Source organism: Heterocephalus glaber, unplaced genomic scaffold (assembly GCF_053883595.1).
Source record: "Heterocephalus glaber isolate CG9 unplaced genomic scaffold, H.glaber_assembly_v1.0 deba00000470, whole genome shotgun sequence".
Taxonomy (NCBI): Eukaryota; Metazoa; Chordata; class Mammalia; order Rodentia; family Bathyergidae; genus Heterocephalus; species Heterocephalus glaber.
In genome coordinates, this window is record NW_028258145.1 from 2,867,183 (window position 1) to 2,882,407 (window position 15,225).

General features: G+C 53.5%; 2 protein-coding genes across 4 annotated transcripts; one reads left to right on the forward strand and one right to left on the reverse strand.

Moving 5' to 3' along the window:
• The first annotated feature begins 356 nt into the window (after window positions 1-356).
• On the forward strand, window positions 357-2,209 carry Cox5b (cytochrome c oxidase subunit 5B). Its single transcript, XM_013072086.3, has 4 exons — window positions 357-554; window positions 1,120-1,193; window positions 1,347-1,446; window positions 2,017-2,209. Exons 1-4 carry the CDS (start codon window positions 452-454, stop codon window positions 2,127-2,129), a joined length of 390 nt encoding a protein of 129 aa, XP_012927540.1. The 5' UTR covers window positions 357-451; the 3' UTR covers window positions 2,130-2,209.
• A 5,416-nt stretch (window positions 2,210-7,625) lies between these two features.
• Window positions 7,626-15,192, reverse strand: Actr1b (actin related protein 1B). 3 transcript variants are annotated; one of them, XM_004844393.4, is made up of 11 exons: window positions 14,955-15,192; window positions 13,459-13,523; window positions 12,117-12,192; window positions 11,054-11,179; window positions 10,700-10,824; window positions 10,301-10,517; window positions 10,123-10,215; window positions 9,863-10,037; window positions 9,049-9,110; window positions 8,781-8,821; window positions 7,626-8,601 (listed from the first exon to the last, which is right to left on the reverse strand). In XM_004844393.4, the coding sequence occupies exons 1-11, from the start codon at window positions 15,000-15,002 to the stop codon at window positions 8,499-8,501; spliced, it is 1,131 nt and encodes a 376-aa protein (XP_004844450.2). In that variant the 5' UTR covers window positions 15,003-15,192; the 3' UTR covers window positions 7,626-8,498. The 3 variants fall into 3 exon arrangements, with proteins under 3 accessions (XP_004844450.2, XP_021113700.2, XP_021113699.2); XM_021258041.2 differs by lacking the exon at window positions 14,955-15,192 and adding an exon at window positions 13,633-13,681; XM_021258040.2 differs by lacking the exon at window positions 11,054-11,179.
• Between the last annotated feature and the right edge of the window lie 33 nt (window positions 15,193-15,225).

Genomic DNA, 15,225 nt, shown 5'->3' on the forward strand with positions numbered 1-15,225 from the left:
GGCAATGCCAGAGAACCAGCTTCGCGGTAAACATGCCTGACAATGAGCACGGTGGTCTTCTGGACTCCCCTCCCAAGTCTGTCATTTGAGGTCCAGCAAGCGCCTTCTTAGAGGCGGACTGGACTTCCATTAGCAGCTTTTACGTTTACTGAACACGGCTGACAGGCCAGACAAACAGGAGCTCCAGTGAGCTGAGATACTGTGTCCCAGGAACATAAAAAGAGCACCCACATTCTCAAGACCCTGGTTAAGACCCCTTACGAGAACCAAGACCCTACACACCCGCACAGGAAGAGGCAGAGATGAGTATGCGCAGCACCGCCCACCAAGCAAGTCACGTGGGTGTACGGGGCCCAGAGTGGAGAGGAAGCGAAAGGCTGACCGAGGGAGAGGGAGGAGCCTTCCCCGGAAGTCCCGCCTTTCTCCCGGAAGTAGTTTTGTTGCGGATGTGATGGCTTCAAGGTTACTTTGCGGAGTTGGAGCGCTGGGCGCGCAGGCCTTGAGGGCCCGCGGCCCCAGTGTGGCGGCTGCCGTCCGGTCCATGGCTTCTGGAGGTACTCGCCTGTCGGGCGCGCCAGGGTCCGGCGTTTTGTTGCCCCCCCCCCGGGGGTGGTTGGTGCGGAGGCAGCAAAGCGGGGCGGCCTTGCAACTTCATGGGGCCCCACGACCGCCCCAGGCCCCGGGCATCCTAGGCTCTGCGGCATCTCCTTATAATTTCAGGCTTCGCTACTGCCGCCCACCCGACTGACGCTGCCGCGAAAGTCTCCTCAGCAGCGGCTGTGCGGTGACCTTGGGGGTCCAGGAAGCTGCAGCGGGATGAGGGGCTCGGGCGGTCCTTAAATCCCTCACTCACTTCAAGTCATGTCGACCTGTTTTTAGAAAGATATCAAGACATTGGCCCTAGTGGTTGGAGAAGAGAAGCTTCCACGAGTGTTGTCAATTTGGGGGATTGTGACGCAGGTCCTTGGGGGCCATGAGATGGGTTGCCTTGAAGAGCTCGTGTGCCCATTGAAGCTTAAGCAGAAGTCTATGTGTGACCTTTTCCGACCTGATCATTTCAGTGTGTATTTTTTAAAATCTTGATGTGTCAATGGACATAATTCACGTATCTTTCTTTAGGTGGTGTCCCCACTGATGATGAGCAGGCAACTGGCCTGGAAAGGGAGGTCATGCGGGCTGCCAAGAAGGGACTGGTGAGGAGAAACCCCCTTCTGTGATCACAGGGGAGCCGTGGTCTTGGATGGGATCAGCAGAGTCTCCCTGGGAGCATTTGTTTGGCTGTAGGCCCAGCCTGTGCAGGGACTGGGGTAACTTGGCATCCTGGCTCAATGCTTGTTTTATTTCAGGACCCCTACAATATACTACCCCCAAAGGCGGCTTCAGGCACCAATGAAGACCCTAACTTAGTCCCATCCATCACCAACAAGCGAATAGTGGGCTGCATCTGTAAGTACTTTATTTCTGTTTTTTAATGCATTTGTTTAATAAAGCCTACTGTATGAGATGCTTATAAAATGCTACCAATCTTGTGTGTGTGTGTGAGAGAGACTGTATTTAAAGCGTATAGATGTATGAATAAATTGTCCAAGGGTTCTGGCTCTCTCAAGCCTCATGTTGCGTGACTGTGTCATCCTTACTGGAAAGAGGCACAGAAGAGCAACAAGCCTGGCTAATTGGAAGTGTACTATGAAAAGAGTATTCATTCAGGTAATAGAAACTGTATTATTTCTATGTCAGGCACTAATTTAAGCACTAAGGATAAATACCAATATGGACCCACCTTGGGATTCTATGTAGGCAAGGGAATTGTTAGAATTTACAGAACCCTGATGTGAGGTCAGTTTACTTCTAGGTAAACGCAGGGCCTCCATTTGATCTGAAAGAGAGAAGAGCTTGGCCTCTTAAGATGTCAGCCGTAGTTTGATTTCTCTCTCCAAAGTGTCACAGAAAAAGAGATTAACGTTGAAAGTCTCCTTTTCTCGCTGGATGCCATTCAGCCACTTTCTGTCCTTTTAGGCGAAGAGGACAACAGCACTGTCATTTGGTTCTGGCTGCACAAAGGCGAGACTCAGCGGTGCCCGAACTGTGGAACCCATTACAAGCTAGTACCCCACCAGCTGGCCCACTGAGTCCCCGAGTGGACTCACTCAGAATGTGCTGTGAAGTCTGTTTCCAATAAAGACCAGCCGGGCATCGGCTCCTCCCATCAGCGGGCAGTCTTGTGTTTCTTCCGTTTTTGGGGTAGGCAAGGGGACCTGTACTGGAAATAGCTGTCTGTTCCTACGAGCTTGTGATCCACTGAAAGTGTACAACCAGTGCACAGTGGTTACGTTAGTAACAAAAGTAGACTGGGGCTGCGGCTGTAGCTCAGAGGTGGAGTGTGTGTTTAGCATAGGCAAGGCCCTGGCATCCATCCCCAGCACTGTCTCCCTCAGAATAAAAAGACTGACAGCCCCCAATGCAATGATTGGGACCACCAGGGACAGGTGAAAGGATAGGCTCGGGGCCAGGCTAACCAGACTTAGGACACTGGTTCTGTCATTTGGCAGTGTCACTGTGGAGGTGTTCTCTGTCCGATTACATCTACTGAAAAAAAAAGTAACAAAAACGGTAAATACCTTGTGAGATATTAGCGGTAATATATGTGGAGAGCCTGGCAGATGGGAGATCCTCTCCTCACAGAATCATGGGGACAAGATAGCTTGTTTTTGTTGTGTTTTTTTGGTACCAGGGATCGAACTCAGGACCTTGCACTTGCGAGGGCAGGTGGCACCACTGAGCTAAATCCCTGGCCCTGTTTTTTTTTTTTTTTAGACAGGGTTTTGCTATTGTAGCCCAGGCTGGCCTCGAATTTATGGTGATCCTCCTACCTCAGCTTCCTGAGTGCTGAGATTACAGACATGCACCACCACACCTAACTCTGGCACAGAGTAGTTTTGTGAGAAGAGCTTTAGGGACTTTGAAATCTTGATGGACCAGCTTCAAACCAAGAGTTCCTGGGAACAACTGCAACAAGTCAGTATGGGACTTTGTCAGAAACCAGAGTCTAGGTTTCTGCAAATAAATTGCAAGGGGTAGAGAGGGAAACAAACAGAAAAACCAGGGAAAACCTATAGAGTAAAACCAAACACAACCTGTACACCTTGTTTGATTATTGATTTCAAAATAGTTGTAGGAGTTGAGTCTGATCCCTGTGTAACTTCAAGACTCCCTTGCAGTGTTCTCTGTGCCTATCTATGGCTCATTTTGAATAAAGTCTGCCTTTCCATCTTTAAAAAAAAAAAAGAAAAAAAAATTGAGCTGGATGTGGTGGCAGCTCGTAATCTCAGCTACCTGGGAGGCTGAGGCAGGAGGATTGAATTCGAGATGGAAGCCAGCCTTTGCAACACAGTAAGACCCCATGGCGGCGGGAGGGGGGGGGTATTGTAAAGGAAAAAATTTGGAGTATTTGTGATACTTTGTGGGTTGGTTGGTTGGTTGATTTTTTGAGACAGGGTCTCACTATGTAGTTTAGGCTGGCTTTGAACTCACTATGTAGCCCAGGGTGGTCTTGAACTCATGGCACTCCTCTTGCCTCAGCCTCCCAAGAGCTGGGATAATAAGCATGTGCCACCACATCTGGCTTGTTACTTTGGGCAAGTTCAATTCTCACATTTTTCCTTTTTCCTGTAAAATATCTTTATTAGCTAGGTGTGGTGGTGCACACCTGTAATCCCAGCACTCAGGAAGCTGAGACAGAAGGGACTGGCACAAATTCAAGGCCAGCCTGGACTACAGAGTGAGACCCTGTCTTAAAAAAGAAACGAAGATGATCTTGGGTTGCCTAGGTGTTCCAGATGAGCACAAGGAAGGTGGTGGAGATGCAATATCGCTGGCTTTGAAGAAGCTGGGAAAGGCCAAATGATTGTCCCTAGTGTCTGAAAGAATCAAAGCCCTACTAACACTTTGATTTCAGCCCTGTGAGGCCCAGGTTGGACTTCCAGACAACTATGTGAGTTAATGAAGTTAGGCTTTTAAGCCACTCAATTCGTGATAACTTTGTATAGTGGCAGTGAGAAACTAAGACAGACCAGTAGCTTCCACTGCTCCTCCCAGGTCAGTGGTCTTTAACGTGAACTGTACATTAGTCACCTGGGAACCTGTACCACTCCAGGGTCCCACCAGCCCAGACCCCTGCAGCAATCCTCAGGTGGGACCTGGGCGTTTGGCCCTCAGGGTTCCCAAGGCTCCCAGTGCTGCAAAGGCTGAGGATCCACTTTGGGCCGACCAGGTCCACCTGAACCCTTCATTTTTAGCCTTGATAATGAGATCTCTTGGGCAGAGGACGTGTGGCGTCCCCACCATGAGGACCAAGCCTTGGCCCCTGGGCTCTGAAACCGGTCACTTGGCACAAAGGGATACGGGTCTCACTGATGGTATTCACCTGTCTTCAAGTACTGAATAAAGAACTTTTTTTCCATAACTGCTTGAGAATAATTTGGTGACATGATGACCTATCACACTCTAGGTTTTTCCCCCTCTTGTTTTGTCAGGAGATGGTCTCACTGTGTAGCCCAGGTTGGCCTCAAACTCATGATCTTCCTGTCTCAGCCTCCTGAGTAGCTGGGATTATAGGCATGTACCACTGTACCCGTCTCTATAGTATGTATTTCTTACAGAGATATTTTCTTTTTGTTTGTAGTGCCCATGCTGAGCGAGTACTGCACTACATCCCCAGCCCTTTTTATTTTTTTGAGACAGGGTCTTGCTAATTGTTCCAGGCTGGGCTTCAACTTGTGATCTTTCTGCTTCAGACTCCTGAGTAGCTGAGATTACAAACATGCCTCACTATACCTGGCCAAGACATTTTCTTTAAAAAAATAATTACATTTATTGTAGGGAGTTAATACATTTACATTACGCATCTTAATTCCTTTTACTTCCCCTCCCTCAATATTTTCTTAATACTCATCAAAATCAGAAAAGTACTGGTTCTTTTTCTTTTTCTAGCACTGGGTATTAAACTGAGCTACACCTCCAGTCCTTTTTTTCTTTTTAAAATTTGAGACAATCTCACTATGTTGCTATGTTTCAACTCTGGCTGAGCTGGAATTTGTAAACCTCTTGCCTCAGACTCTGAGTGCTGCAATTACAGGTCTCTACAGCCTGCTCAGTTTATATATTTCAATTTCTAATTCTCAGTCATCAAGTTTTCCTAAATGTCCCAAAGTCTGTTACTGGACCTGGCTGAGAGTCACATGTTGCCTACACCTGTCCCATAGGACAGCTCCTGCTGGTCTGTGTCCTGACCTGGACGCTTGAGGATGACACCAACAGCTTGGGTTTGCCTGTTTCCTCACAACTGGCGTTAGGCTGTAACCAGGTGTTGGGCAAGAGTGCCACTGAGGACTTTCTTGGGAGGCCCCTGGTGCTGACTTGCCCCATGCTGTGACTATTTTTTGATGTTTAATTTGTTCCAATTTGGCTAGTTGAGCCCCTCTGAGCTGGCTCCGGTGACCTCTTGACATGTCCCTCTTTCTCAGAGCACTTATTTTTAGGCACAAAATGTCCCAGGCTCATCTTCCAGGCTGATAATAAACCCACAAGGTTGATGCCATTATTGTCACTCCCTTCTTATAGATGGGCAAACAGAAAACTCAGGTTTGTGTCGTTAGAAATTCGTGGGGACAGGATTGTGACCTCAGGCCACTTAGCTCCGAAGCCTGAGCATTTTTGTCCTTCAATTTTTAATTTTAAAATAATTTTAGACTTACAGAAAAGTTGCAAAAATAGTTCCTATTTACCTTCACCCAGTTTTTCCTGTTAGCATCAGGTGTCACAGGGAATTAACATCAGTACAGAGCTGTTAGCTGATTGGCAGCTCTTCCTGAGGCATCACTGGCTTCCGGAGATCTCACGTTGCACTCTGTGCTTCTCTGTCTTAGGTTTAGGGTTAGCCTCCATCTTTGAATGGAGAACTCAAATCTGTTAAATTTGCTTGGGTCCACCTGGTGCCAGCTGCCGGTTAGACAGGTTTTGCAAGAATACCAAGGGGAAAGGGCACGCTCTGGTGCATTCGCAGGAGACAATCACAGTGCTGTGCACTTTGATCATTTGGTCAAGGTGTTGTCTACTAGACTTGCCTGTCGTAAACTGACCAGTTTTCCTTCTGTAATTGTAAGTATCTTGTGGGGAGATACACAGCTAATGCAAATAGCCTTACTTTTGCCCACTAAATTTTGTTTCATTCCTTGCCTGCAACCACTACCCCAATTGCCTGAAAATAAGACCTAGCTGGAAAATAATCAGCCTTGAAAATCAGATATCAAAAGTACTGGCTCAATCAGCCATTCCTTGTCTGACCTCTGGCACTACTCTTATCTGGCGGTGGCTACTCTGTAAAGCAGGTGAGTTCACAAGACTTCCCAGCCATGCACTTGCTTGGTTTTCCTTTACCAGGCAGCAGATGCCTGCTCCACATGGCAAGCAGAAGAGGTGGCCTAAGCATTGGGTCTGAGCAAATGTGCTGTGCAGGAGGGGCAGCTGTGTGGAAAAGAGGCTAGGGAAGGCACTGCAGAGAGCAGAGCCAGAACCCACAGGAAGTGGGAGTTGGCGGGGAAGAGGGTGCAGTGCAGGCTCTGACACCATGTAGTGACCAGGCCTCTGTGCCGTGGATGTGCAGCCTCAGCCCCTTACCCCAACCTGATCTGTCCTAGGCCCCAGCACTGGCTGTCAACATCTGTCCACCCAGGACACAGCTGAGGACCACCTCCAGGCCCAACCCACTCTGGTTTCTGTCCCCTGCCCTTTACTGCTGACCCAAACTTTGCTGCAGCCCCTCCTCCCTAAGGGTTGCCTGGTGCCCCCTTTCCTGGTCACCTTGAGTCCTTGCCACTCAGCCTGCCCCCCCACCCCCCATTGGGTTGATACCCACTCTACTGGCCCCCATAGCTCTTCACTGAAATGGGCCCTGGGTCTTCTCCTGACCTGTTTGTTTCTGGTTGTTTTTTGAGACAGGCTCATTATGTAGTTCAGGCTGGCCTTGAAATCACTATGTAGCCTAGGCTGGCCTCAAACTTGTGGCAATCCTCCTGCCTCAGTCTCCTAAGTGTTGGAATGACAGAGTGCGCCATTATGCCTGGCTCTGACTTGTCCATTTGTTGGGGCAAGAACACATCTTATTTACCACTGACCCCAAACATGAGGACTCTGGCAGACATGCTGCAGGTGCTCACAGACCTAACCAGGGGTGAGAAGCTTCTCTCCAGACTCACTGGCAGCCCCTTTGCCCCCAGCAGAACTGGGCTTATCCTGCAGCCATTGCTCCCTCCCACTCTAAGCCAAGGAGCCTGCAACCCTGTTGGCATCAGGGTGCCTGGCACAGGAGCAACACAGCAGGACTTGATGAGCACAGTCCTGTTCACGAGGGGGAGGCGAGAGGGCTTCAAGGGTGGGGATGCTACTGCAGGCAAGCCCAGCCTCCTGAGTGCTTAGTGCCACGTTGCCCTGCCAACCACCAAAACCCACAGGCTCTGAGCTTGAGTCAGCGCCCTGCTGCGTCCCCTGTGGTTCTCTCTCTGAAAGTCCCCAGGGATGGGTGAACAAACAACAGTACACAGAGCCACAAAAGAGGCACAGACTGGGCCTTGTCCATCATTACTATAATGATTTATAAAAGAAAATTTTCTCAGGCAACTGTTAAGTTATTGGACGCATCTGGGCAGGGAGGTTGGGCCCAGCCACCCTGTCTTTGAGGGTGGGAGGAGGACCTCCTCAGCCCTCACCTGACTCCCGATTCCCTGGCTTCCTCCAACAATGCAGACCATAAGGCTTCCCAACGAGGGCACAGGGCAGGACAGGAGCAGCAATCACTGATGTGCTCAGAGGTTGGAGGGCAGAGGGCGACAGGCCTCGTGCCATGGCTGCCCCGGCTCTGGAGGCTGCCCCTGTGCCACACCGCTTGCTGGGGATGTGTGCACAGGTGTGGGTGGCTGTGGGACTGGGAAGAGGCAATGGCGTAAGACGTACTCTGCACCCCATTGCCCCTGCTCAAGCTGCTGGCTACTCCTCTCCAGCCTACTTCCCAGGCCCCCAGGTTCTCTGGCTTCAGGGTAGCGCCTGCCAGAGGACATGGAGGCTTTGGTCGTCTGGGCCTGGAGCTCAGGGAAGCAGCTCCAAAAATCAGACGAGGAAACCTTGGCCTAACCTAGGCCGTCCAGGGAGACGCCCAGAGCGGCCCAACGTAGGCTCCTCAATTCCTATGCTCCAGGTTGAGACCACATCCATGCAGCTAAACGTCAGAGTATGTGTATGTGCTTGTGTGTGTTTGTGTGTGTGTGTGTGTGTGTGCGTGTGCATGTGCAGGGTGGGGCTGTAGGCAGGCACTGCTGCACCACCTGCCTGGGGGTTCAGGGCATGCAGGGGGCCCTTGGCCTACAATGTGGACCCCAACCAGAAAGGGTCCAGGGCTCTGGCTCCCCCTCCTCCAATTCTCCCAACACGCTCCACCCTCCTGGGCATCAGAAGGTCTTTCGATGAATAGCACGGGGGCCGTCCTCTTCGTACTCCTTTTTGGATACCCACATCTTCTTAAAAGTGTCCAGTGAGGCCAAGATGGAACCACTGTGAGGACAGAGGGGCATGTTCTTCTGGGCCTGTGGGTGGCCCTCCTGGGCACTCAGCAACCCCATGCCCTTACTTGGGAGAGCCCACCCACCCACCTCCTCTCAGCCCGGATACCCGAGCAGTGTCCAGGGCAGAGTGGTTTCTTCCCAGAGCCCTCCCCTTGGACCCTGCCTCACCCAATCCAGGTGGAGTACAGCCGTTCCTGAGGGGCAGAGATCTGCAGGGACAAGCGGCTGTGTCACTGCCCTGACCCAATACAGCAGCTACCCTCTGCCTGGGGCCCAGGCCTGGCCTGGAGGGCAGGCATGCAGTCAGCAGGGCAGGCAGGGCTGGGCAGAAGTGGGGCATTTGGGGAGGAGAGAGGGAGGGCAGGGCTGGGCTTCCTCCTCTGCACGGCTGCCAGCACCTGGAGCCCCGGACCTCACCTGGAGCCTGTGACCTCACCTTGATCTTGACATCCTTTGGAGCAAGCTTCTTCACCTCACTCAGTAGTCGGTCCCCGAAGCCTGCAGACAAGAATGGTGGGGTCTGAGGTCCACATCCAACCTCCTCCACAGCTCTCCAGATCTAGCCTTGGGGGATCCCCAATTCTCTCCAGGATTAAGGGAAGGGTGACTCAAGGGGAGAAGCCACCCTGCACCTCAGTGAGGCATCTTCTGACCTCTGCTCCTCCTCACGGTCACTCATACCTTTTTTTTTTTTTTTTTTTTTTTTGGTACTGGGGATCGAACTCGGGTCCTTGTGCTTCCACAGCAGATGGTGAAACCACTGAGCTAAATCCCCAGCCCTGGTCACTCATACCTTTACCTCTCAACTAACCTGATCTGGCCACAAGGTAAACAAAATTTAATTAACCTCTCAGTCTCTTCTGCCAGGTGTGGTGGCACACACTTGTAATCCTAACATTTGGGAGGCTGAGGCAGGAGGATTACTGTGAGTTTGAGGCCAACCTGGGCTACACAGTGAGTTCAAGGTCAGCCTGGACTACATAGTGAAACCCTGTCTCACAAAACAACAACAAAAAAACTCAGTCTCTACAAACAAGCTCACTGAGTGCCACCAAAAAGGGGGCAGAAATGAGCTGGGCATGGTGATGCATGCCTGTAACCCCAGCACTTTGGGAGGCTAAGGCAGGAGGATTACAGTTTGAATCCTGCCTGAACAACTTAGCCAGATCTTGTCTCAAAATAAAAGAGGTTGAGGATGTAGCTCAGTGCGAAGGCTGTGGGGTCCGGCTGCTCCCCCACCCGCCCCAGACCTTTGAACAGCGTGGAGCCCCCTGAGAGCACGATGTTGGCGAAGAGCGTGCGTCGAAGGTCCATGTCGGACTTGTGGATAGCAAAGGCCAGCACCTCATGGAGCCCCTCACTCTCGTCCCCGACCAGGTCTGGCTGGAACAGCAGCTCAGGGGCCCGGAAGCGTGCAGGCCCCACCTGTGGAGCACAGGATTGAGGCAGACAGCCCCCCGGGAGCCAGGCCTTGCCTCACTGCCACCCCATTGTCCAGGCTGCTGCTTACGTCTAGCGTGCTGCCATCGGGCAGGGTGTACTGCACCTTCTCTGTCTCTAGGGCCTCATCCTTCTGTGGGTTGATGGACAGGTAGCAGGCTCGCTGCAGGGGTGACACATCTGAGAAGGCTGTGTCTAAGTCCTCCCTTCCCTGCTAGCCATGCCCACAACCCTAGGTCCCCCATCACCTCCTTGATGGTCCGCACAACCTCGAACTCGGCCGATGTGTGGAAATCAGCCCCTTCCTTGCGCAGCAGCAGCCGGAGGTAGCGGGAGACGTCTCGGCCGGCAATGTCCACCCGCATGATGGAGTGTGGCATGGCGAAGCCCTCGTAGATAGGGACAGCATGAGTGACCCCGTCCCCTGAGTCTAACACCACTCCTGTCGTACGTCCTGTTGCATACCTGCCACCAGGTCAGCATCCCCTCACCTCAGCCGCTGAGGCACAGGGACCCTCTCACCCTGGAAGGGACTTGGGAAATTGGGGTTATCTGGTGGGGGTCCCTGAAGGAGCAGTCATCACAGGATCAGGGGTCCCATCACTGCAGGCTGGGCAGCCTCAGCGAGGCAAGGCTTGGACACTCACAGGCTGAGCACGGCCTGCATGGAGATGAACAGGGCCGGCACGTTGAAGGTCTCAAAGAATACCTCCGCCGCCTTCTCCCGGTTCTTGCTGGGGTTGAGTGGGGCCTCCGTTAGGAGAACTGGGTGCTGTAAGACACGAGAGAGGTCCGGCCTGAGCAACGTGCTCACCCAAAAGGCTCTTTGCCAAGCGCAAGCCCAGCTCCCAGCCGGCAGGTCCTTTTTCAAAGGGGGGCACTCCCTGGCAACCACTGGCTGTATGGGTGCCATGGACACAAGGATGTGGCAGGCCAAGGAGGATGCAGACAGGGAAAGGGACCAGGGAAGAACTAGCAGCTGGCGAGGGCTGGGGCCACACCTCCTCTGAGAAGGTCTGCAGCTGGTCCTTGGAGTACACGTACTGCCAGATGCGCTCCATGTCATTCCAGTCCCGCACCACGCCATGCTCCATCGGATAGCGGATGGCCAGCAGCCCCCGGTGCTCCTGGAGGGGCAGATGTGGTGCAGGCCCTTTGCCAGGCGGGTGTCGCTGGTCTTCTGGGAAGCTGGCCCTCTGCCCTGAACCAATGCTACCCACATGTACCTCCTAGCTCTGGGGTGGGTCCTGAACTAAGAATGGCTCGTCTGTCCCACCACACTCTGGGCTCTCAGAGCTCAGCTAGCTTCAACTGGCTAAGGCCAGAAAAAGTAGCAGAGTACTCCAAGCCACAGTCCCTCCTGTGGCCTCTCCTGGGACTTCTTTACTCTTCTCCTCAAGATGCTGCAGCTTCCTCCAGGACCTTCAGTGACGGCACCTGTCAGCACAGCCCTCCTGTGGTCACCTTCCGCTCCTCCAGGGTGCAGCTCTGGCCCGTCCTTACCTGTCTCCAGCATGGACTCGCTGCCTCTACTTACTCTCTGACACTGCCCCCAGCCACAGGTGTGCCCCTCTCACCCTCTTAACATCTTGCCCATGGCTCCCACTAACCTTGTTCTTAGGGCCCCAACCTGTCCCCTCAGCTCAGGCCACCCCTTCCTGGGCCCACAACTGGGCCGACATCCCCCAGGTGTCCACGCAGCATTTTCCGGGCTGGGCTCGCTCCTCTCCATCCCATGCTGGCTCCTCCTGACAGGAGACTGGCCTGTGCTGTTTCTAGTGGGTCACCCTGGCTGGAGTGCAAGAGGAAGCCATCATGGCGCCTATCAGAGCAGCCATCAAGTTTGGGTGACTCTAACTCTTAAACCACCCTTTAATCAGTGCTTTCCTCTGTAGTTTCCAAATAGCCTCTAAAAGGCAGGGCACACAGAGGTCTAAGCACGCTCCCCAGAATGAGAGTGTTGCTCTGCCTCTCACAGCAGGGAGGGCATGTGGAGGCCCCACGGCGTGTGGGAGGAGTCCAGGAAGGTCCCTTGCTGTCAGTTAGTGGCCCTGTGCCTGTTACCTCTGCCTTGGGTCCGATGAAGAGGTCCCCCTCCAGGGCTCCGGCCATCACCCGCATGTGTTTAGGCCGCCCGACACTGTGGAGACACACAGTCAGTGAGGTGGGCAGGGGCACGGCTAGGGTCCCATCTAGGAAAACTAAAGTCTACCTCTGAAGCTCAGAAGGACCTGTCCTCAAAGCAGTGGGATATGGTCACGGGCAAAGCTTGGAACTGGGGGTGGGTGGCTATGGGCTGCAGGAGCAGGACAGGGTCAGAAGGAATGCCCCTCCCAGAATGGGCTGAGCATCTGAGCTCTGGGATGCCAGCCCTTCATGGCCAGGCTTGGAAGAAAGGGTCAGCCTTCAGCAGCCACAATGACTAAGCTCTCACTCTTACGTTCAGGGCAAGCCTGTTGTCAGTGGCTGGAGACCGAAGGAGGATGTCTCCTGCAGTGGATGCTGCCCCTTGCTGCCACCAGGACATCCAGTGCAGAGTCTCTGGAGACTAAGATCTGATGAGCTACCATTCCAAACTGTGCCCCAAGTTCCCTATGCACCAGCAGGAGCCAGAGTTCTGCAAGGAAGCCTGAGGCCCTCCAGGGTACCCCATGCTGGCTTTATCCCAGACCAGGCCTGGGTTCCTCACAGAGTCAGCTGCTCTGGGAACCTTTGGTCCTGCTCTGCCCCAGCCTTTAGGCTGCCAATCTCAAGCGTCCAAGACTTGAGAAAAGATGCTGATGAGGGAAACTGCCCATGAGCTAGAGGGACCCAAGAACACTCCAGGCTCTCGTGGGGTGGCAGCCCCCTCAAATCCCTGCTGCACCCAGCATTATACAGGAAGACGGCCCATAGTATTTTCCGGAATCTGATCATGAACAAGCCCTGATGAAAACATTTCCGGGGCTGGGGATGCAGCTCAGGGGAAGAGTGTGCGCTTCGCATTCTCAATCCCCAGCATCAAAAGAGTCACAAAAACATGTCCAAGAAGGACAGGCTGCTGTGCATCTACCCCGTTCTTCCTGCTCTGTGTAGAGCCTGGTGAGCTCCTTTTTATTCCCACAATTGCTTTGTGCCCCATCCCTAGGGCAAAGCTGGCTTGCCTCCCCCTCACTGCTCAGGGAGAGACAAAACCAGGAGCCTCTGAGGAAGAAGGGGAAACCAAGAGCACTTCTTTTGTTCTTGCCAAGTTCTCTCCACAGTGTCAAACTCACAAATCCAGGGTTTTTCCTTATCGGTAGGGACCCAAGAGTTGTGTTCAAATAACAGAGCTGTGACCCAGGACTGCCGGTTTTCAGGAAGCAAATAAAGGAGGTAGGACAGCTGCCCCAGCCAGCCAGCTAGCCAGCCAGCCAGCAATACTTACTAGTTTGGGAAACAGTATTTGGGAATCTGGTCTCCTGCAAAGCCAGCCTTGATCACCCCTGAGCCCTGCAAGGAAAAGCAATGTTTAGCTTCCGACATTCACCTCCGGGTGAAGACAGAGCTTGGCTGCAGAGAGCTGGCTGCCCCACCAAGGCCCAGGGACATTGCCACTTACAAGTCTCACAGTGGTTCAAAGCCAGAGGCGACTTTGCATCCCCTGCCCTGGGAACATTTGGCAGTGTCTGGTGACTGAACAGGGGAAACAGGAGATGGTGCTAATAGCATCTATCGAGTAGGGGCCAGGGATACTGCTAAACATCCCAGAGGGCATAGACCTCCCCCACAGCCAACAATTACCCAGCCCAGAAGGTCAACAACACAGAGACTGAGATCCCACTTAGTACATCCTTCCCTGCAAACTCTAGGACTGGTTCCTGGTAGGATTCCATAGCACAAGTGACTCCCAAGAGACAGCCAGAAGCAACCCCTCTGGAGTTTTCGAGAGCATACCCACCCCTGGCTTCCCTGGCTGAAAGGGGCCACATACAGGACTGGCCAGGTAAGACTGGCACCTTTCCTCATGGCTTCCTTAGAGATTGCAAGAATTTGTAGTTGCTGATCAGCCTGTGTGATTTATTCGGAGGGAAGCCGCCTGGTCCTTGCTGCAGCCTGCTGGGGAGTTGGACTCATAGGACATCCCTATTCTAGCTCTAGCCTCCTGGCTAAGCATCCCCTGCTATGACTCAGGCAGTCTGCATGGGTCCTCCAAAAAAGATGGCCATTCACGTGGGAGCCACACAGATCCCAAAAAGAGCAGACTGAGTCATTATCAAAGACTCCCAGGCCTGCACACCAAGGGGCATCAGCCAGGGCACATGCATAGTCAGATGGCAGCCTTTAACTTTTCCGAAAGTCAGGGCTCACAGACCAGAAATCCTAAAGTAGCTGCAAGCAAGCCGAGTCCTGGCGCTGAAGGACAAAGCCATGGAAAGCTGGACGTCTTTCCTAAGGCTTCCAAACAGTTACCCCAAACTGCTTCTCCATCCTGGAAGTGTGGCCCTGAACGCTCCACTGCCTTGGTATCTGTGGGATTTCTGTTTCACATAGGAGCACTTAAGGAGAGGGTTAAAGAAGCCAAGAGGCCAAGCAGGTGGCAGTGCGCATGCAGCTGGTGGAGAGTAGCTTGCATTTTTCTGTGGCCCCCTGGGAAGCGTAGGGATCACCAGGGCAACCTCTCCAAAACATCAAGCCAGCAGGGCCCACTTTCACCCGGAACCAGAGCCAGAGCCAAGGTGAGCAAAGGGGTTGGAGTGGCACCTGCCCTGGGTCTGCACTCTCAACCGAGAGGGTCCGCGGCAGGCGCTCCGAGACCTCGACGGGACCTGGTGGCCTTTACGACCCGGCCTTGGAGCCGAGGTCCGGCGCAGGCGGGGAACGCGCAGCGAGCAGGAACGAGCCGGGCGGGGTCCCCCCTCCCCCCCGGTTGCCCAGCCTCACGTTGTCAATGACCACCGGCTGGTTGGCGATGATGTCGTAGGACTCCATGGCCGGGCCTCGCCGGCCCTGCCCAGCAGGCCGGCTGCAGGAGGGACCCGCGGCGGGCGGACGGGACTGCTGGGACTGGACGCGGCGCCGCGCCCCTCGCCCGAACGCACAGCCTACGCGAGCGGCCTGATTGACGGCGGGCGCTGGGGCTGGCTGAGGGGGGGGGGGGTGCAGGCCAGCCAATAAGAAGCTCCCTTAAAGAGCGATGGGGCGTCGCCAAGGT